The sequence below is a fragment of the Narcine bancroftii genome, chromosome 8 (assembly GCF_036971445.1).
Source record: "Narcine bancroftii isolate sNarBan1 chromosome 8, sNarBan1.hap1, whole genome shotgun sequence".
Taxonomy (NCBI): domain Eukaryota; kingdom Metazoa; phylum Chordata; class Chondrichthyes; order Torpediniformes; family Narcinidae; genus Narcine; species Narcine bancroftii.
Window position 1 is genome coordinate 90,324,254 of NC_091476.1, and position 21,452 is coordinate 90,345,705.

At 40.4% G+C, this 21,452-nt stretch overlaps 1 protein-coding gene across 6 annotated transcripts in view; it reads right to left on the minus strand.

Annotated features, from left to right (window-relative positions):
* The window catches only part of ei24 (EI24 autophagy associated transmembrane protein), a 61,240-nt gene extending 40,385 nt beyond the window's left edge, over positions 1-20,855 (minus strand). For 4 of the 6 annotated variants that reach the window (XM_069894461.1, XM_069894462.1, XM_069894463.1 and 1 more), the window contains exons 1-4: positions 20,774-20,855; positions 11,164-11,288; positions 8,771-8,919; positions 7,693-7,753 (exon numbers count right to left, since the gene is read on the minus strand). In XM_069894461.1, the coding sequence (XP_069750562.1) occupies positions 7,693-7,753; positions 8,771-8,919; positions 11,164-11,205 (252 nt within the window). In that variant the 5' untranslated portion in view covers positions 11,206-11,288; positions 20,774-20,855. Of the gene's footprint in view, positions 1-7,692; positions 7,754-8,770; positions 8,920-11,163; positions 11,289-11,781; positions 11,867-20,436; positions 20,460-20,773 lie in introns of those variants that run through there. The other 2 variants (XM_069894460.1, XM_069894458.1) reach the window with 2 other exon arrangements.
* Positions 20,856-21,452: the final 597 nt, after the last annotated feature.

Genomic DNA, 21,452 nt, shown 5'->3' on the forward strand with positions numbered 1-21,452 from the left:
TTAATATCAATCATATTTGTATCTTTCCACGTACTAGCAATACATTTTTTCGCTATAGATAAAGCTAAATATATAAAAGCAAGCTGAAACTTATCTAATCCCAAGCCTTTCAGAGGTTGCAAACTACCCAATAAAAATACTGTCAGATCTAAAAGTATTTTAATCTTATACAGGTATTCTAAAAATGATTGAATTTTCTTCCAAAAAGATTGTATATGTATACATGACCAAACAGCATGAAAAAAAGTTCCCCACATCTAAAACACAAATCTGATTCATGAAAACCATACTTTTTTAAATTTTTCAGGTGTTAAGTATAAATGATGTAAACAATTATAGTTAACCATTGCATAACGTGCATTTATCAATCTAGTTACACTATCATAACCAATCATCTTCGGAAAAAATAAAACCAGTATCTGCTTCCCATTTACTTTTAGATCTATCCCAACCCTTTTTATCCATACCATCCTGTAATATTTGATACATAGATGAAATATAACCCTTCTCTGGTACCTTCATAAGAAAAGTCTCAAATTTAATAATTTCAGGTAAAATCATATCTCTACCAAACATACATTTTACCGAAGATCAAATTTGATAATAGAGAAACACAGAGTTCATATCAATACCAAAACTTTCCCTCATCTGATTAAAAGATAAAAATTTACCCTCTTTAAAACAATCTCCCAAATTTTTCACACCTTTAAATCTCTGCAATAAACTTCAATTATGTATTGAAAAAGAAATAAGTTGATTATTATACAACGGAGTCAAAGCCGATAATTTACCCCTAGAGCCTATCATTTTATTTTTCTTTATCCATAACTTCATTAAATGCTTTAGTATAGGCACATTATATTGTTGTAACAAATTTATATTCCATCTAAACAAAAATTGATGTATTTCAAATTCAGAAATATTTGCCATCTCAATTTTGGCCCAACTAGGAGGCCGTACCAAATCCATCAATGAACTAATACATTTAAGTTGGGCTGCTTCATAATAATTTTGAAAATGTGGTAAACGTAATCCCCGTAACTCATATTTCCAAGTTAATTTATTCAAAGCTACTCTCGAAAATTTACCTCTCCATAAAAACTCCCTAACCATTTTATTCAAATGTTGAAAAAAAATATTATCAAGTAAATACAGAATAGATTGAAACAAATATTGTATACGCGGAAAAATATTCATCTTAATTGTATTTATCCTACCCATTAAATTAATAGGTAAATCTTTCCATTTAATCAAATCAGTTTTAATTTTTTTCATTAACGGAACATAATTTAATTTATATAAAGATTGATAATTAACATTCAAAATTATACCCAAATATTTAATTCGATCAGTCCATTTCAAATTTATAATATTCTTATAAACTGAATAATCACCTTCACTTACCAGTAATATTTCACTTTTTTCCCCAATTAACTTTACATCCAGAAAGACATCCATATTGTATTAAACACTCCTTCAAGTGCAAAAGTGACTGAGCTGGGTTTATTAAATACACCAATACATCATCAGCAAATAAATTAATTTTATACTCCTCGTCTAAAACTTTCATACCTTGTATCTGTGTATTTTGTCTTATCAGCTGTGCTAAAGGTTCAATCACTAATGCAAACAAAGCTGGTGATAAAGGACAACCTTGACGAGTTGATCGAGTTAACTTAAAAGGTTCCGAAATCAAACCATTTGTTACCGGTTTACTACATAGAGCCCTAATCCAACCAATAAAGAAAGGACCAAACTTAAATTTCTCCAAAACTTGAAACAAAAAATTCCATTCAACTCTATCAAATGCTTTTTCTGCATTTAGAGATATCACCATCGGGTGATCTGAAGATTGTAAAAATCTATTAATCAAACTAATCACGCGCAAAATATTATCTGAAGCATATCTATTCTTTATAAAACCTGTTTGATCCATATGAATCAACTTAGGTAAAAATTTAGCCAATCTATTTGCTAATATTTTAGCTATTATTTTATAACCTACATTTAACTAAATCGGTCTATATGAAGATACTTTCAAAGAATCTCTTATCTTTTTTGGGATTACTGTAATTAAAGCACTAGAACAAGACTCAGGTAATTCATAATGTTCTCCAACTTGACGTAATACATCCTCAAACACTGTAGATAAATCATCATAAAAAAATGTATAAAATTCAACCGAAAATCCATCATCACCAGGCGATTTACCGTTCGGCATTTCCAGCATAGCCATTTTAATTTCCGAATCAGTAAATGGTTCTTCTAACTCCTGTATATCTGCATCCTCTAATATCGGTAAATTCAACTGTGATAAAAAAAATTAATCGATCCAGTTTCTTGTTTTCCTTCAGATGTACATAACTTTTTATAAAATGAACAAAATTCATCATTAATCTCACGAGGTTTATAAGTAATAAGAGAATTCCGTCTAACAGCATTAATAGTCCTCGAAACCTGTTCTTTCTTTAATTGCCACACCAATACCTTATGTGCTTTCTCTCCCCATTCATAATACCGTTGTTTAGTCCTATTAATCACACATTCAAATTGATAAGATTGCAAAGTATTATATTCCAATTTCAACCGAGATAATTCTATTTTCAGATCTTCCGTAGCATCTTTCCTTTTTATCCTCTGGAATTCCTTTTCTAACTCATCAATCTGTTTCTCTAATTCAAGACTCTGATTTAATTGATTCTTTTTTATTTTAGAAGTATAACTAAGTATTTGTCCTCTCAAATAAGCTTTCATAGCATCCCATAATACAAACTTACTTTGAACAGAATTAGAATTTTCTTTAAAAAAAAATTAATTTGTTTTTTTAGAAAACCAATAAATTCCATATTTTTTAACAGCATTATATTAAACCTCCAACGATAGACCACTTGAATTTTCTCAAAAGTTGCATATTTAAAATATAATAAAGAATGATCTGAAATCACCCTACTTTTATATTCCGCTTGCTGTATTTTTCCCTTGTAAATGTGCCAATACTAAAAAGAAGTCAATCCTTGAAAACGATTCATGTCTAGATGAATAAAAGGAGAAATTTTTCTCTGTCGGATTAAGACGTCTCCAAATATCTACTAAATTAAGATCTTTCATCAACGCTTGAACCTGAACTGCCATCTTGGATTTCTTAACTTTCTTTGGAAATTTATCTAATAAAGGTTCCAAAACACAATTAAAATCACCACCAACTAAAATATTATCATTAGCCTGACCCAAACATAAAAATGCACCTGAAATAAATATTTCATTATCTGCATTTGGGGCATAAATATTAAGTAAAGTCCAAAATTCACTAAAAATCTTACAATTTAAGAATACATCCTGCCTTTTCCTCCATTGATTGTAATTCAAAAGATACATTTTTATGTATCAAAATTGCTACGCCTTTAGCCCTAGAATTAAATGAAGAAGAATATACATGCCCAACCCAGTCACTCTTTAATTTCATACTTTCCTTCATATTCAAATGTGTTTCTTTTAAAAAAGTAATATCAATTTTCATTTTCTTAATATACGCCAAGACTTGCTTACGCTTAATCGGACTGTTTAATCCTCGAACATTAAAAGTAGCAAACCTCAACTTTGACATAACTATTATTACTAAATACCAATAATATCTTTATATAAAAACTCAAATCAACGTATATAGGCCCTCCAATAGAAAAAAAATCACAAATTAAAAATTAACTAAAATGAAAATAAAAAAATAAAGAGAAAAAAAGAAAATCCCCCCCCCCCAAAAAACTACCAAAAGGTAGTAATCCCCTAAGCAAAAATTGGGTGTGGGTCACCCACCAGTGGCTGATGACTAGTAATGAACTTAGAGCAAATCTCTCCCTCCCCAGCCAAACAACGAATAACATCAAAATATCATAATAACAAAAAAATAGAGTAAGAAAAAGAAAATTCTTCTTTTCATCCAAGAGATTCCAATCTCGAAGATCCCATTTCAGAAGAAGTTTGACTCTTTCCATTCCCGTTTTTCCCATTTCTGTCATCTTTTCCGTTTCCAGAGCAACCAGATTTTTCTTTAGGAGACAACGGTGGACTACGTCTTTCTCCTCTTATATCTGGCAATGAATCAGCAAAAATCATTGCTTCACGATCATTCTCAAACAACTGAAATTGATGGTCTCCATAAAACACCTTCAACACTGCAGGGTAACGAAAAGTAGACTTATAACCTTTACGCCACAAAGCTTCTTTAACTGGATTAAATCGACGTCGACGTTGAATGACCTCTTGACTCAAATCAGGATTAAAAAAACTGCTATTCTAAATCAATAACGGAGTTTGTCGTAGTCTCGCATTTTGCACTGCTAGTCGAAATATTGCTTCTCTGTCCAAATAATTCAAACATCGAATTATTTTCCGGTCTCGGTGGTTGACCAACTGAGGGTGTTCTTCTTAGAGCTCTATGGGCTCTTTCCAGTACCAATCCTCCAGAAAAAAATTCTTGAAAATTCTTGCTCTAATACTTGCGGGATCCAGTCTTTAAAGAAACGAAGAGGATCTTGTCCTTCTATACCTTCAGGCAAACCAACAATTTTCACATTATTCCTTCTGCTTTGATTCTCCAAGTTGTCTATTTTCCTCTCTAGCTCCTTCTCGCGTTCTCCCAATTCTATGACTGATTTTTCAACCTTCAGCACTTTTTCTGTGTTAGAAGCCACTTGTTGTTTACAGTCCGAAAAAGCAGTCTGGAATTTTTTAAACTCTTCATAAGATGCATCCACACGTGCTTTAACTGTATTCAATTCTGAACTTATCATTTGAACCATCTCATTCATTAGAGGCATTTAGTTGCATACACTGTAGATCAGAAAAGCTCAGCCCTGCTCTCTCTGACGTAGTGGCAGAACAAAGTAACTGCAGCTCCTGCTGCAACTCAACAGAAGGCATTTTAAAAGTTTTACTGCGGGTCTGGACTCCCAGTGACGGCACCCCGACTTCCTCAGGAGATCGCCGCTGGTCTCCCCCCACATCTCGTTGTTTTTTCACAAAATCACGAAGGTAAGCGATTTCTTCAGGTTGAAATGCTTCCTGATGCATTTCCAACAATGGAGTCGTCTTCCTGCGTGCTCCCTCCGTTGAAATCGAAAGGTCTTCAAAATCAGGATCCACTTCTTAGGAACTCGCACCTTCTTCCAGAGAACGGGTAATTCCAGCGCCATCCTTCACTTGGTGAGTAATAGACATTTTTTTTCAGCTCTCAAAGGCAGTCTTTGAGGTTTAGACACTGAAGTGATTAAGCCTGAGGCTGTATCAAGTAGTCTAGGCCCTAAATCTTCAACACTTTGAAAATGTAACTTCTTCTGCACTTGAGGTTTAATCTTTTTACCATTAGTGGCCGTAATAGTTCCCTGATACTTTAAACTAAAATTTAAAAAGTTTAAACTTGAAAACAAAGGGTTAAAACACGGGTACTTAAAAGTCTGGCCAGAGAGGTCGAGATTACATGTCTAGACTCTACGCCATCTTGCCACGCCCCCACTTTGATGATGGTTGAGAGCAGATTAATTTGGTGATAATTAGCTAAATTTAATGTGTCCATAATATTGGGAACAGGCAATACCTTGGCATTTTTCCCATGGTGTTTTAACTGATTTCAGATTTATTGTCAGAGTACATACATGACATCACAAACAACCCTGAGATTCCTTTTTCCTGTGGGTGCTTAGTGTACTGTACAGGAAAAGTCCAGCCAGAGGAGTAACTTGTTCTGAAGCAAAGGTCTTCAGTTGGATGTTGTCGGATTCCAAAAGCTTTGTGTGGCCAATGCTTATTCTTGTAGAGTGACAGTCAGAAAATGGGTTTCTTTAGTGGTGATCTCAGGAGAAATTGGGAGTTGCATTTTCCACTCAATGATCATGGCTAGGAATGGCCATGAACACCAAATAAAGGATCTTTGATATGAATCATTAGCCTCGTTTCTCCTAATGCTGCCAGAACATTGTCAGCATTTTCAGGTGTGATATTAGTCTTGTTTTTAGCACTTATGAGGTGAGCTCTGGTATTTTTGAGGAAGCACATATTTTTGAAAGTATTTGATCGTCCACCACAGTCCCCAACTTGTTGTGTCTGAAAAGCAGAGCTTTAATTTGATGCACCGAGGTTCAGAAAATACTTTAATCAGTCCATTTTTGACAACATCCAAAAATTTGCTGAATGCTTGCCAACATCAAAGAAAACTGAAAACAATACGACCTTGTGACTTCAAACTCGAATATCACCTGAGCCTCATGCTAAAAATGTATTCTATTATCTCTTTTAATTTAATTACTTTACTAATACCTGTATAGTGTTTCTTTACAAGTAAGAATGGTTAGCGCAACTCTGTTACAACGCCAGTGATTGGGACCAGGATTCAAATCTCGTGCTGTCTGTCAGGAGTATGTTCTCCCCAAGTTTGTGTGGGTTTTCGCCAGGGACTCTGACGTCCTGCCACCCTCCAAAATGTACAGGGGCTGTAGGTCAATTGGGTGGCACTGGTTAGTGGGCCTGTTACCATACTGTATGTCTCAATTATATTTTTTAAAATTACCTTTTTAGTTGCAGCAAGAATGTTGGTGCATGTATACATTATACAATGTGCATGACAATAAATTATTATCATAAGTTCCCTGTTACAAAATAATACATCATTTCATTCATAGAAGTAATGTCAATGGGAGTTACAGCAGAAAAAATGAAATCATTATTACTGAGTGTATATAATGAAATGGTGAATCCATACTGCCTTCAACCAAGAGAAGGTTAGTTACATTACTGGATAAAATTACTAGGCTGAGATTAGATCTATGGAGACATGATAAAGTCCCATCAATGTTCGGATTGTTGAAAAGATATTATGGAAGTGTTGACTGAAATTTACTGATTTCCATAAAAGGCTAATTTTGTTTAATTTTAATTTTTAATTTGGAGATGCAGTACAATAATAGGCCCTTCTGGCCCACGAGCCCACACCATCCAGAGGAAACTCTCCTGCTAACAGGAAAAATATACAAACTCCTTACTGACAGTGGTGAATTTGAACACAGGTCACTGGCACCGTAATAGCATTGCACTAACCAATTTGTCCACTGATGTTCTTTATCTACCATTCTTCCTAGATTGGTCTACACTCACAATCCATATTTTTCTATCTATTTACTAATTTTTTGTTTTAAATATGCGTCTCTCCCTCACCAACCTTAGCACTTCAAGAATGAGGCTAAGCGATTAAGACAGGCAATATCCTTACCAACCATGGTAACATGCAGGAATGAATGAACAAAAGTAATATCTCTAGCTCAGTGGTTCTCAACCTTTTTCTTTCCATTTACATACCACTTTAAATAATCCCTATGCCATTGGTGGTCTGTGATTAGTAAAGGATTGCTTAAGGTGGTATGTGGTGGAAAGAAAAAGTTTGAAAACCATTGTTCTAATCGAACCTTATTAACTTATGTGCACGGTTTCATAACTCCACAGGAAATGGGCTAATGACAATTTTTCTCAAGCAAAATATTTCAGTAACAATTGGGTCTAGAGCAGTGATTCTCAACTTCCCTTCCTACTCACACATCACCTTAAGCAATCCCTTACTAATCACAGTGTTGCTATGGATAATTACCTAACTAAATTGTTTGTGGAAGATCCAACTTAGGAATTATAAGTTAAATGAAGTGGTCTTACCCAAAATATCCCTCCATTCCAGGCACAGCACTGCACAATCCGGTTGGCTATTCGGGGCTCACTGGAAAAAAACAAAAGCAGATTGTCTTCTATGAGACAATACTAGTCCTATACAAGTCTAGTCTTTGGCCCCAGCTGCTCAGTCTCATTGAAAATCTTTGGTCAAATTCAACTCACCCTTGCAATTGCCATAATTACGTTTGGTTTTATCCAAGCATTCCAAATCTTAACTACATCACAATTCCTTTCCATATCCTGGAGTTTGTGTCACCTAGTCAACCTAGGGAGGCTCATCCAACTCACATCGTCCACTTCAATCTCTTCAGCACTGCTGCTTTCTCTATGAAAGACCCAGCCATAAAGCTTGTTACTCAGCCCCTTCCCAACCCCAGGAATGATAAAGGCAAGTTATTAGCTACTGTCTCTCTGATATGAGGATGTAAGTATCACACTTCTCCCTCCACTGTGTCTACACATCCTGCTTTTACATTTTAATTCCAATTAGATACTACTTTAATGTACCCTTTAATTAATTTAAGGACAATAGGCAGGGATTTAATTTGTGCATTAACTGGCACACTAAGAAGTTAATAAATGGAAGAAATGAAGTATTTACATGAATGAATATTATGACATAAAGATCTCCAATTCTAATTCCATTCCTTCCTGTGTTCCAGGTTTGGTTAATCCAAATTCCTTTTTACATTGGGTTGCTTCTCTTTTCAACCTTCTCCCAATGTACGAGAATGTACCTATTTTGTACCTTTGCATATCAGACTGCGCTTCAGGAGTTTGCAGAGGTTTGATATGACATTGGAAACTGACAAATTTCTGTAGATGTCTTATGTGAAGTGTGCTGACCGACTGAACCACAGACTGGTATGGGGACACCAATAACGCTGAGCGTAAAGCCCTGCAAAAGGAGGTGGATACAGCCCAGGACATCACAAGCACAACACTCCCCACCATCCAGAAAATGTACATATTGTAGGGCAACCAAATGGTGTTTCCAATCCCTCAAACCAGCAATCCTCTCATTACAATTAATGTCAATAATGGGTAGACAATGTCTACTCACTTATCTTCCCTCTTCTCTTCAATCTGGGCCCTGCGGTGTGCCAATGCACTGCGTTGCTCCTTCTTCTTCCTTTGTTCTTCTCGCTTCTGGTGAATCCGTTCATCAAGCTTGGAGATGGTTCGTATTCCAAAGACCGAATCCCTTATCCCCTGAAATAAAGCAGGTGGGATAGGCGAGTTCTTGACCTTTTACAATTTCTGTACTTCAATCAGGAATCTTTTAATATCAATGACGCTATCTGTGGCTTATGCCTTGATGCTTTATGCGGTGTATTAATATGACACAGTGGCACTTAGGCACGAGGTGCTGAGTTGATCAAGTCAATTTTGATAAATCCAGCAATGAGTTAAATGAGACAAATAGAAAAAATTGTCATTTTCTGAATGAAATCTGATTAGGTAGAAGTAGCACAAATCCAGGAAGGTCAGTGTAAACTGAAATAAATGATTTACGTTAGAATTTTTTTAAATAACGTGGGTATTAAAGCTTTCCCAGTGTCTTGACCTCCTGCAAACATTTAGGCTCTCTCATGTTGGTAACATTATCAAAGGCATTGACTATTGATGGAGACAGGATTGTAAGGTGCACTTAGATACTTTGTAACTAATGTGGATTCCAAAATAGCTGGTAATGCTAAATGCAGAATAAAATTACAAAATTGAAACTACAGAATTGAAACTACAGAACTGTCATAAATATCTTTCACAAGTGCCTTTCAAGGAAAGGCTTAACCAGAAATGCTTTTAGGTTTGATCTGCCTCAGCTGATTGAACATAGGAATCAGAAACGTCAATAATAAAAGGAATTAAAATTAGGCTTGTATGTTGATGAAGACAAAATTTAAGAGTATTTGGGATAACTCAGTTAAAAAAAATTTTAAGTCTCAAAGTCAACTAGACAGAAGAACTGCTCATTAACCAAGGTTCAGCATCTATTTTATAGATATATTGCAGTTATCAAGCAGTACACTATAGAAACAGGCCCTTTGGCCCAATGTCTCGATGTTATCATGCTTACCTATACTAAGCTCACTTGCTTGTATTAATTCCTATGACTTGCTTATCCAGATGCCTCTTATAAATGTTGTTGATTCTGCATCCCTCACTTCCTCTGGCAGCTTATTCCAGATGCTGAGGGAGTGCTATTTCTCAGAAGAGCTGTCAACTAAGCCCCTAACTACCTCATCGGATGAAAGTGAAAGATGGAGTTAACTATATTCTCAGTTATCTTAGCTCTTTTCAAAAAAAAGAGTTGTAATTATTTGTTTCATTTGTATGACTGTTCACATTGTTTCACAGTCAAACACAGCAGCCAGAGGTTTATTCCAGATAATTTATTGTGTGACAAGGTAAGGATATGAAAGGTACTAGGATTGTTAGCTTCTTTTTGGGCAGCACGGTTAGCGTAGCTGTTACAGCATCAACAATCGGGACGAATTCCGCACTGTCTGTGAGGAGTTTGCGTGTCCTCCCCAGGTCTGCGTGGGGTTTCCCCCCACCCTTCAAAACATAGTGGGGTTGTAAATTAATTGGGCGTAACTGGGTGGCACAGGCCTGTCAGCTGAAATGGGCTGTTAGTGTGCTGTACGTCTGAATTTAAATACTACACTAAAAAAAAATTATGCACAATAAGGATCTGAATACACCCTTCTGCAAGATACAATATTACTTTTAATGTCTGGCTTTGTTGTGAATTTAACACGCATCTAAAAATAAAAACAGTGATCAAGAAACTACCACAAAAATGTTAATGCCCTCAGCTTTCCTTGGAGAAGATTTCCTGCTGCGTCCACTCAGTCTGTCCAATATGTGACCAAACCCATAACCATATAAAACCAGAAAAAGTTGGAAGAACTCAGATAAGGCAACATCTGCATCAAGAGAATTCTGAATTAATGTTCTGGGTCACTGCTGCTGCTTTGACCCACTGAGCAATTTCAGCATTTATTCAGGGTTTTTTTTAATTTCAAATTCCTATCGTTAGCAGTTTTTTTTTAAATTTTCATTTGCATGAATGTGGTTGACTCCTAAAGATTCCCAAAATGGCTCAACTACTAAGTTGTTGAGAGAACATTCACCACTAACATCAAGGGCAATTAAGGGTAAAAATCTATTCATGGCACAGCTGCAGGTTTGACTAAGAGAAGCAATAAAACCCCAAGTATCCTATGGAGATTGGTACATGCCGGATAAGCGAATTTTCCAGTTGCTTGATCTGCAAACTGACTGGACGGGGGGGGGGGGGGCACCAATTTTAAACTTTCATATTTTTAACTTTTTTTTTTCTGCAATTTTTTGCTGGTTACTTGAGGCTGCCGGTTGCTTGAATTCCAGATAATGGGGATTTTTCTTCTAGGTGTGGTATCTCAGAGAAAAATAAAACAGGACACTCACCTTAACAACATCCAGGAGGAACATCTTCACACTATCCGCCATGGCCAGAGCAGCATCAACTGCACACCATAACAGCCCCTTTACAGCAGGATTTCACCATGGGAGCTTGCAGTCATTTCTGCCATCTGAGGGGAGGATGTTATCAATAGATAAATCAGACAAAGAATGATTAGGCTGCAAAAAGACAAGATGGACAGATGATAGGGATAGAATTAAACAATCTTAAATTTCCACAACCCTCCTCTAGGATTATGGAGTGGCTGCAATAACTATCAATGGACTTGGTTTAGTAAGCTCGTTAGTCAATTTATGCTCAATTAAATCTTCAAAATAAGAAATTCCTTTAATTATTGTAGCAATCTTCCCATTTTTGCAAGAGGCATAAACTAAGGTGGAGTAGTTTGAATTCCTTTTGATCTAACAAAGCACATTTAAAAGATCTATGTGTTCTTCAGCACATATGTAAAACACATTTGTAATACCAGCCTTGATGAATGCAACCTACAAATGCAGCTCGCTTGCAATGTCAATTTGTCTGTGGTTATGCACTAACATCACCGAGCAACTTTGAAATTGGTATTGGGAATAACAATCGAAAATAAAAGCTGATGCATTTACCTAAATGTTTTTCAGCAACTAGATTTGGCCAAACGTTGTTAGTAGCTGAAAAGAAAATCAGCCCTAACTGAAGCAAATATGAAAGCTGAAAAATTAGAACCTAAAGGGTCCATAAAGAAAGAGAACACAGAAGTCAACACAAGGTGAAACATGAGTAAATAATACATTTATATTTGATAGTGTCAGGAATACTAGCATCTACTAGCAAACTGATTGAACTTTCACTCGGGAACAAAAGTATTCTTGCAAATGTAAATTGTTTTTATCTTTGAAAACAATCAAATTATTCAGAAGCAAAAATTAAACAATTTTAGAAAATCATTGAGAGCATAATCATAGTCTTAATTAACAATTGTTAGACAGACAAGGCTACAGTGGAGGATTGGATCAGGATGCTTGGAGTATCTCTCCTGAGTGGTTTCCAGTTGGAAAGATAATGTTGCCCAAGCAGAAATGTGATCTTGTGTTTGTGACTGTGGGCAACCAACAGCACCAAATGAGTTACGGAATTTTTTTTAAAATCCCTCATCACGTGCCAGACATCAAATCTGTCACATGTAACATTGGAGTTAGAGAAGGGTGCAATGATTTAGTTGAATGACTTTCTCTCATGTCATAATAAGATGGTTTTGTAGCTGTGCACGACACGAAAGAACGACATTCACAACTGTGATCAGGTTAAGCTCTGCTTTATTAGGACTCAAGCCCAACTTTTATGTCATTCAAGTTTGCCCTGATCACTGACGTCATATTCTGCACGACAAAGGCAGGTTTTCCTGCTCGCGGGCTCACCCTTGCATGATAATACCTTCTTCCCCCTGCTCAACCTCCGTCTGCTGGCTGCACAGCGGGGCCAGCACCTTTAGACTGCTTTAGCCATTTGTTCGCTTGCTGGGGCCAGAGCCGATGTACGGTCTGCTGACTTTATGTTGCACTCACTGCCTGGAGCGCTGACTTGCTCACTGTGGCGGTGGGCTACCACATGACCCCCCCACCAGAACCGGCAGAATTGACTGTGGTGCCAGGAGACAGAGCATTTGTAGGTTTGGGTGGCCTGCTTCTTTTGCATGGCGCTGGTGTTTCCACCAGGTCTAGGTGTGCCGGCTTCATCCTGTCCATGGTGAAGACCTCAGTCTTTCCTCCGACCTCCAACTCGAATGTGGCCCCATTGTTGTGTACAACCTGGAAAGGACCTTCCTACAGTCTTTGTAGTCAAGAGCAATGCAGGTCCCTGTGAATAAAGACATACTCACAGTCCCGCAGGTCCTTGGGTACATTGGTCCTCGCAGTGCCGTGCCGGGATGGTGGAGTCGGGGCCAGGTTGCCAACTTTTCCCCTCAGTCTGTGGAGAAGGGCTGGAGCATCATCTTGTTGTCCACCAGGGGATGGTGCGAATTCTCCTGGGATGACCAGCGGAGCTCCATAAATGAGTTCGGCTGACGAGGTGTTGAGGTCTTCCTTGGGTGCGGTGCATATCCCCAGTAGTATCTACAGTAGCTCATCTGCCCAATTGGGTCTGTGGAGTCTGGCCAAGAGGTCAGCCTGTGGAAGCGTTCTACCAGCCCGTTTGACTGCGGGTGGTACGCTGTTGTATGGTGTAGCTGGGTGTGCCATAGGCTGGCGGGATCGGACCACAGGCTGGAAGTGAACTGGGCTCCCCTGATGGACGTGATGTGTGAAGACAGTCCAAGCCGTGCCACTCAAGAAGAGATGAGGGCCTTGGTGCATGAGGTCGTGGAAGTGTTTGAAGGGAAACTGCCTCCGGCCACCTGGTGAAACGATCGACAATTATGAACAAGTAGCGGAATCCCTGAGATACTGGCAAGGGTCCTACTATGTCCATGTGAATGTGGTCAATCCTTCGCTCGGCAGGCTCGAAGTGCTGCGGTGGGGTTTTAGTAGGCTGCTGTACCTTGGCCGTTTGGCATCATGAGTACACCTTCACCCACCCACTGACCTGCCTCCATAAACCATTCCACATGTACTTGCTAGCCACCAGCCAGACCAAAGTCCTGATGGATCGGTGTGCCAACCCATGGTTGGAGTTGGAAACTGGTAGTCTCCAAGCCGTGGGACGATGGGTCTGACCCGTCTGGTGGCCACATTACACAGGAGGGTGAGGTTACTTGCGTCCACTGGGATGTCCCAAAGTTGTAGTCCAGATACGGCGATTCTGTACTGGGACATCTCCTTGTCTTCCTGCTACGCCTCCACCAATGCCACAAAGTCTACTCCTTTCAAGAGCGCGTGGATATTTTGCCGGGGCAATGTGTTGGCCACCACATTGTCTTTTCCTGAGCCGTGCCTCACATCCGTGGTGTACTCAGAAATGTATGAGAGGTGACACTTTTGACGGGCTGACCAGGGGTCCTAAATCTTGGCCAGGGCAAAAGTCATGGGTTTGTGATCTGTGAAAGTTCTGCCCTCGAGGAAGTACCTGAAGTGGCAGATGGCTAAGTATAGCGCCAGTAGTTCCCTGTTGAAAGCACTGTACTTTAGCTCTTGGGCACGGAGATATTTGCTGAAAAAGGCCAGCGGCCACCAACTTCCTTCGATCTGTTACTCCAGGACTCCACCGATTGCCATTCCCGCAGCGTTCACTGTCAGGGCTGTTGGAACATCTGCCCTGTGGTATGATAGGAGAGTGGTGCCTGCCAGGGCTTCCTTGGCCTTCACGAAGGCCTCCACTGACTCCTCGTCCCATGTAATGTCCTTTGCTTTGTCCTCCATCCAGGCGAGGGGATGAACCTGTGGTAGAAGTCGACTATCCCCATGAACTCCTGCAGTCCCCTGGTTGTCCAGGGCCTGGGAAACCTTTGAATGGCCTCCACTTTGCTGGTAGCGGTGTGACACCCTTTTTGGTTATCCTATGGCCCAGGAAGTCAATGGACTCTAGCTTGAACTGCCATTTGTCCAGGTTGATGGTCAGTCCAAATTCGCTCAGCAGGTGTAGAGCTTGCAGAGGTGCATCAGGTGTTCCTGTCATCCTTATTCGCCACAGGGATGTCACCTAAATAGACAAAAGTGCTGACCAGGTCTCGGCCCACAGCATCCATCAACCCCTGGAAAGTCTTCCGGCATTTTCTTTTAATCCGAATGGAATCTGCAGAAACTCAAACAGGCCGAAAGGAGTTATGATGGCCGTCTTGGGGATGTTATTGGGGTGCACAGGGATCTGATATCCCCATATGAGGTCCATTTTCGAGAAGATCTTTGCCCTGTGCAGGTTGGCCGCAAAGTCTTGGATGTGCTGCATGGGATATTGATCTGGTGCCAACCACTCCTTGGGGCAGACTTCCCACATGCCCAGAGCCTCATCGTGGACCCATGAAAAGAAGCTGCCACCCAACTGCAGTTGATCCTTGCAGATGGTGATGTGTGAAGGCAGTCCAAACCGTGCCGCCCAGGATGAGATGAGGGCCCTGGTGAATATAGGTCTGGATGGTACTGTTGTTGGCAGCCCTCAATGTGGTGCCTGCCCATCTGTTCCTGATGTCCTGTCCTGATGGGGGACAGGATGCTGACCTCTGCTCCTGTGTCTACAAGAAAACGTCATCCAGACTGGCAGTCCCAAATTTACAGGAGGCTATCAAGTTGGCCAGCCGCCGTAGCCATTAGCAATGGCTAGCCCCAGCGTTTCCCTGAGACCTGCAGCTACAGGCTCTAGAACCCCATCAATGGTGATAGAAGCACCACTGTTCGTTAGAGTTGCTCCCTCTGGGGGGGGTTGCTACTCTTTAGGTGGGTCTACCCTAGTCTGGCTGTAGGGACTTGCAACGAGACCCATGGATGCCGAGCACTCGCTCTTCTGCTTCCATTAGATGCCCATGTAGTGATTTTCTGGGGGTCGCTGAAGTCAGCGTCTACTTGTAGAAGCTGGACGACCTCAGGTAGCTGTTCAAGGAAAGCCTGCTCATACATGATACAGGGCTCGTGTTTATCAAGAAGTGCCGCCATCTGGCCGCCAAAGAAAGCCAGTCCTATAGCCCGTCCAGATGGAGCAGACGTGCTCCTCCCTCGTGCCATGAGAGCCTAAAAGTCTCAATGAGTAGCTCTTTGAAGGCGGTATAAGCTCCATCGGTCAGGGGCTCTTGGATAAAGTTGGCCACCTGGCTCACTGTGTCCTGGTTCAGTGTGCTCACCATGTGGTAGAACTCTGTGGACTCTGCCGTGATATGCCCGATCTGAAACTGCTTCAGCCTGGTCAAACCAGATGCGTGGGTGATTGGTCCGGGTCGGCACCTGGAGGACGACTGTGCGGACTACTGCTGGCTCGCTCATCGTTGGCTTTAGATGCCGTCTAAACCATCAGGGTCACCAATTATAGCCACGTGCTACACAAAAGAACAACACTCACAAGTGTGTTCAGGTTAAGCTCTGCTTTATTAGGGCTCAAGCCCAGCTTTTATATCGTTCAAGTTCCTGCCGCTTGCTCTGATTACTGATGTCACATTCTGCAATGACAAAGGTGGGTTTTCCCGTGCATGGGTACACCCTTGCATGACAATACCTTCTTCCCCATGCACTACCCCAGTCTGTTGTCTGTAGAGCAGGACCAGCACCATTTTAAGGTCACTGGCCCATTAGGCTGCTTTAGCCATTCATCCATCAGTTCACTTGCTGAGTCAGTGCCACTGTACGGTCTGCTGGCTTTATGTTGTGCTCACCACCTGGAGCGCCGGCTTGCTCGCTGTAATGGCGGGCCACCACAGTTATGTACATAATCCATGCCTAGCATGTTATTAATCTAGTTCATCTTATTTTAATTTGCCTCTCAGTCTACTTTCGAGAAGATCATTGCAGCACCCTGATTCTAGGGAAAAATAGGTCACTTGAAGATTGACATACTCATTGAACTTTAGAGGACTTTAGAAGAATGAGTGGTTAAAGATTTGGAACCTGGAATTAATGACATCAATCGTTCTAAGTTGCAGAAGGAGGGTGGTAGCATTTTCTCCAGTTGATTGGTTAATCTAAAATTAAAGGTTCTCTCAATATGAGATTACCCATTTAGGAGTGAAATTAGAAATTTCTTTATGCAGAGGGTTGTAATACTTAGGGGTAAACAAGAAGTTTGTGGATGCAGCAATTCCTAATGAAGGGGTTTTCAGCTTTGTATGGATGCTGTCTGACTCACTGGGTTCCACAACACTTTGTGTGTAATATTTGTTTTTACCTCTAGGGAGTATGGATGTTTAGTTGGCAGTATTTGCAAGGACAAGTGACCATTTTTGGATGCTAATAAAATCATGGAATTTGGGGGATATCGTAGAAAAATGGTCCAGGCACATTTAGTACTCATATAACTGAAAAATTGAGAAATCTAAAAATGTTGCATGTCCCATTGCTTCCCTCTCATATTCAGAAACAAATTCAAGAACAACACTACACGCTCACGCGGGCTCTCACATGCCTGCGCACAAAGGAGATGCAGAAGAGATGACCCATGGGATGGTGAGGAGGCTCTGTGGCTAAAAGACCCACATGTGCAGTGGGCTCCTGGCAACTCAGGGCAAGGAACCCACAGAGGCTGTGGTCTGCTAGAGACTGCTGTGACGAGACTTGCAATGGACAGCGAACTGCTGGAGACTGGCTGAAGGGGTACCAGGTATCGGAACTGGGGTGTGAAGGGGTGCCAAAGGCACTGAAGGGTTCCTGGCCATGCCAGAGGTTCAGACCTGGAGCTCGGGATGCCAATGGGTCGGAGTGGATTCTGTGTGGCTGCGGAAGCGCTGGAGGCAAATCTACAGAAACTCGATGACTCTGGGGGGGACTCTTGCTTCTCTTTCTCTGACTGTAAGAGGGGCTTCAGGCAATTTCTGCTGATGGCGAATCTGTCTGCCATACAGCAGACAAAAGCAATTTCATGTAATATGACACTGTTTTTATTACAATGACAATAAATTGAATCTTAAATCCTGAGAATGGATAATGTTTTGAGTCAAGACCAAGAGAAGTTAGTACAGAAGAACTGTAAAGCAGACAGGAGTAGAGAACCATAGAGGAAGGAAGATGAGACTGTGGAGGGGGGGGAATAGGGGCTGAGTAGGGGGACAAAAAAGGGGGAGGAGTGAAGGGTGGAAGGTGTACAGGAGAAAGGGAGCTTATTTCCTGAAATTAGCAAATGTCATGTTTACTACATTGTTCTGAACAACATTAAACTGTGATTTTTTTTAAAATAATTTCTCAAGAAGGGTCATTCTTCTCAATAAAAGGGTGTTCATGGATATTTTGCTTGCTTTTAAAGCTTGGTGCCACATTCCATTTTCGGCTATTGAGTAAGTTGTAGGGCTCTGCAGCTATTACACTATACACGATTTCCTGATTCTCCAACAAGTCTACCACAGATTATTCAGTTATTGAAGTGGCAGATACCGATTTATTTCAGAAGTTGTTTATATTTCACAAATTAAAACCAATATTTAAGCAAAGTGTGATAAATAAGAGAATGTTTTTTTGTTTAGGAAGAGGGCACTCAGGGAAAAAAGGGCTCTGGGTGAGGTCAGAGGTTTGGATTTGGTCTCGGGTTGGTGATGGTTTAAACCGAACTGGAGTCTTGAACGATTGCAGAGGATGTGGGAGATCTGGAGGCAAATCCCCACTCTCAGTAATTCTCTTTTGCTTCTTTTTCTCTGACTTTAGGTGGAGCTGGGTAATGCTTTTTTTTTTTAAATGTATTTAAAGACTTTAATCAAAATACAATTAAACATTAAGAAAAATGAAGAACAAATTTTTATATATTAAAAAAAACCCCACCCACCCTCCCACCCCTTCAGCCAGCTCCCTTAAGGGAGTCAAATATAGAACTAATACAGTGAATATAAAGAATATTTCAAAGTATCTCTAAGTTCATATACTCCAAATAAGGAGACCACATTTTAACAAAAATAGAATAATTATCATGCAAATTACGTGTAAATTGTATAATACAATTTCTCAACTCATTGAGCGTGTTATATTAATCTCCATATTATCTTTCCAAGTATTAGCTGCACATTTTCATGCTACAGACAACACTAGACGTACAAATGCAATTTGAAATTTATCCAACCCTAGTCCTTTCAAAGAAACCATATATCCCAGCAAAAAAATTGATGGGTCTAATGGCAATTTAATCTTAAATAATTTTTCCAAAACCAATCTAATTCCTTCCCAAAATGGTTGTACTTTAACACAAGTCCAGACAGCATGTAAAAAAGTTCCAGTTCATAATCCACATCTAAAACAAGAATCCAAATTACTAAACCCATATTTTTTTCAATTTCTCTGGAGTCAAATATAACTGATGCAAAAAAATATAATTAACCATTCCATGTCGTACATTGGTCACTTTAGTTACATTATCATGACACATAACCTGCAAATTATCTTCCGGAAAAGCATAGGTTAAATCACTTTCCCATTTAAGCCTAGATTTCTCCCAGTCTGGTTTATCCATCGCATCTTGTAACAATTGGTACATATCCAAAATATAACCTTTCTTAGGTACAGAAGAAATCAAAGACTCAAATTTCGTCGACAAACATGGCCTGTTTCCGCTCCGTAAATGGTTATATGGGTAAATTCATCTCTTTACCATAATTATCTTTTATCAAAGCTCTGAGTTGATAACACACAAATAAAGAATTTACAGATATATAGAATTTCTCCCTCAATTGATTAAAAGAAAGAAACTGGCCCTCGTTGAAACAGTCCTGAATTATCTTTATGCCCTTAGAATTCCATCTCTTTAAATGATTATTAAACATTGAAAAAGGAAAAAGCCGATTATGATAGAACAGGGTTTGAATTGATAATTTACCCTTTGATCCTAAAACCCTATTTCTTTTAACCCATATCTTTAACAAATGTTTTAATACCGGCATATTACATTTCCACAATAAATTCACATTCCACTTCAATATAAACTGGTGTACCTCAACTTCGGATATACAAGCCATTTCCACCTTTGCCCAACTCGGAGGCTGGTCCATATCCATCAATCTGCTAACAAATTTCAACCGAGCCGCTTCATCATAATTTTGAAAATGGGGTAACTGCAATCCACCTCGTGCGTATTTCCAAGCAAGCTTAGACAAAGCTACTCGTGCTCATTTTCCCTTCCATAAAAACTCCCGCACCGCTCTCTTCAGATCCTGACAAAACCCTTTGAAAGTAAAGACCGAGGGAGCTGGGCAATGCTCATGCCAAATCTTGGCCTGCCTTATGGCAGACTAAAGGAAATTTCATATATTACATGGGTTTTAAAACTTGACAATAACTAATATCTGATCTGAAATCAGGGCCAGCCAGAGTTTGGTACTGAGCACCTAATATATGCCAAATATGACCAAACATGGAGCAGAATGGTATGGAAAAGTCTGCTCCAGTTGAAGAACGGGGTTCAGACATCCTAATATTAATCCAAAGAAGCATGAGCCAGACCTACCGAATCTCTCCAGCACTTTTGCGTGTTGAAAAATGGATGGCACAATCTTGGGTCAAGTTTCCTTGGGCCAAGATATGCACTTAAGCCGTGACAGAAATAGGCATTTTATGAAACTGGATTATTCTACAATCAGGCCCATCGACCTTTTCAAACGCTAAAAGTTCTTTGCCAAGGAGGACACGTCATCTCACCCACCACAACATGAAAAACAAAGCGAAAACCCCAACCTGTTCTGGCAGGTTTTTATTGGGCTCCCTGTCATTTCTTTCCTGAAACCAAGAACGACTTTTGCACGAGTGAAACGAGCAAACGCCACCAATTTTTTTGTATGAATCACGTCCAAATCTTATTGAGGTCCATCTTCCCACAGGAATATCTTTAACAAGGCTCTTCTTCCCCAAATACCTTGACTGCACAGAAGGAAGAGATGGACAACGACCCAGGTCCCACCAGCACCGCCCGGGAATCCCACACACACAAAGCCCGCGCCTCACCTCCCCCTCGAACCGCAACCCCCCCCCCCCCCCCCCACCGGATTTCGCCACTCAACCCGTCAACACTCACTCCGTGGCCGCGGGACAAGCGAGGCCCGGCCAGCGGCCATCCTCGCGCGCATGCGCAGAGTGATGGGAGGTCGAGTTTGGGGGCGGGCGGCTCTCTCGCCGGCGTCCTCCGCATCCCGGCATCCATCGCGGTGAAGGCTCTGCGGCGCCGAACTGCAAGTCCCGGCTCCCATTGCGCGAGGGAGCGACCTAACTCGAGGCAATTCTCTCCGAATTCCAATTGTGTCGCAAATTGTATCCAAACAGTGCTGTTGAGTTCAGATGTATTGTCAGAGTGCGGACATACAACCCGGAGATTCCTTTTTCCTGCGGGCCAGGCAGTGGTAGTGCAACAAAAACTGTGCAGTGAACTGGGGGGGATTCACGGTCTGTGTCCGTGGATCTCAACCTTTCTCTTTCCACTCACACCCCACTTTAACTATTCCCTGTGCTCTGTAAGAGATTGCTTAAGGCGGGATGTGAGTGGGAAGGGAAGGTTGAAAATCACTGTTCGAGACCCATTTCTTAGTGAAATATTTTGCCTGAGGAAAAAAATGGTCATTTCCTCTGCAGTTCTGAAACCGTGCACATAACGAGTCAATTAGGCACGATTAAAACAGTGGTTTTTCAAATTTATTTATTTCCACTCACATCCCACCTTAAGCAATCCCTTACTAATCACAAAGCACCTTTGGCAAAGT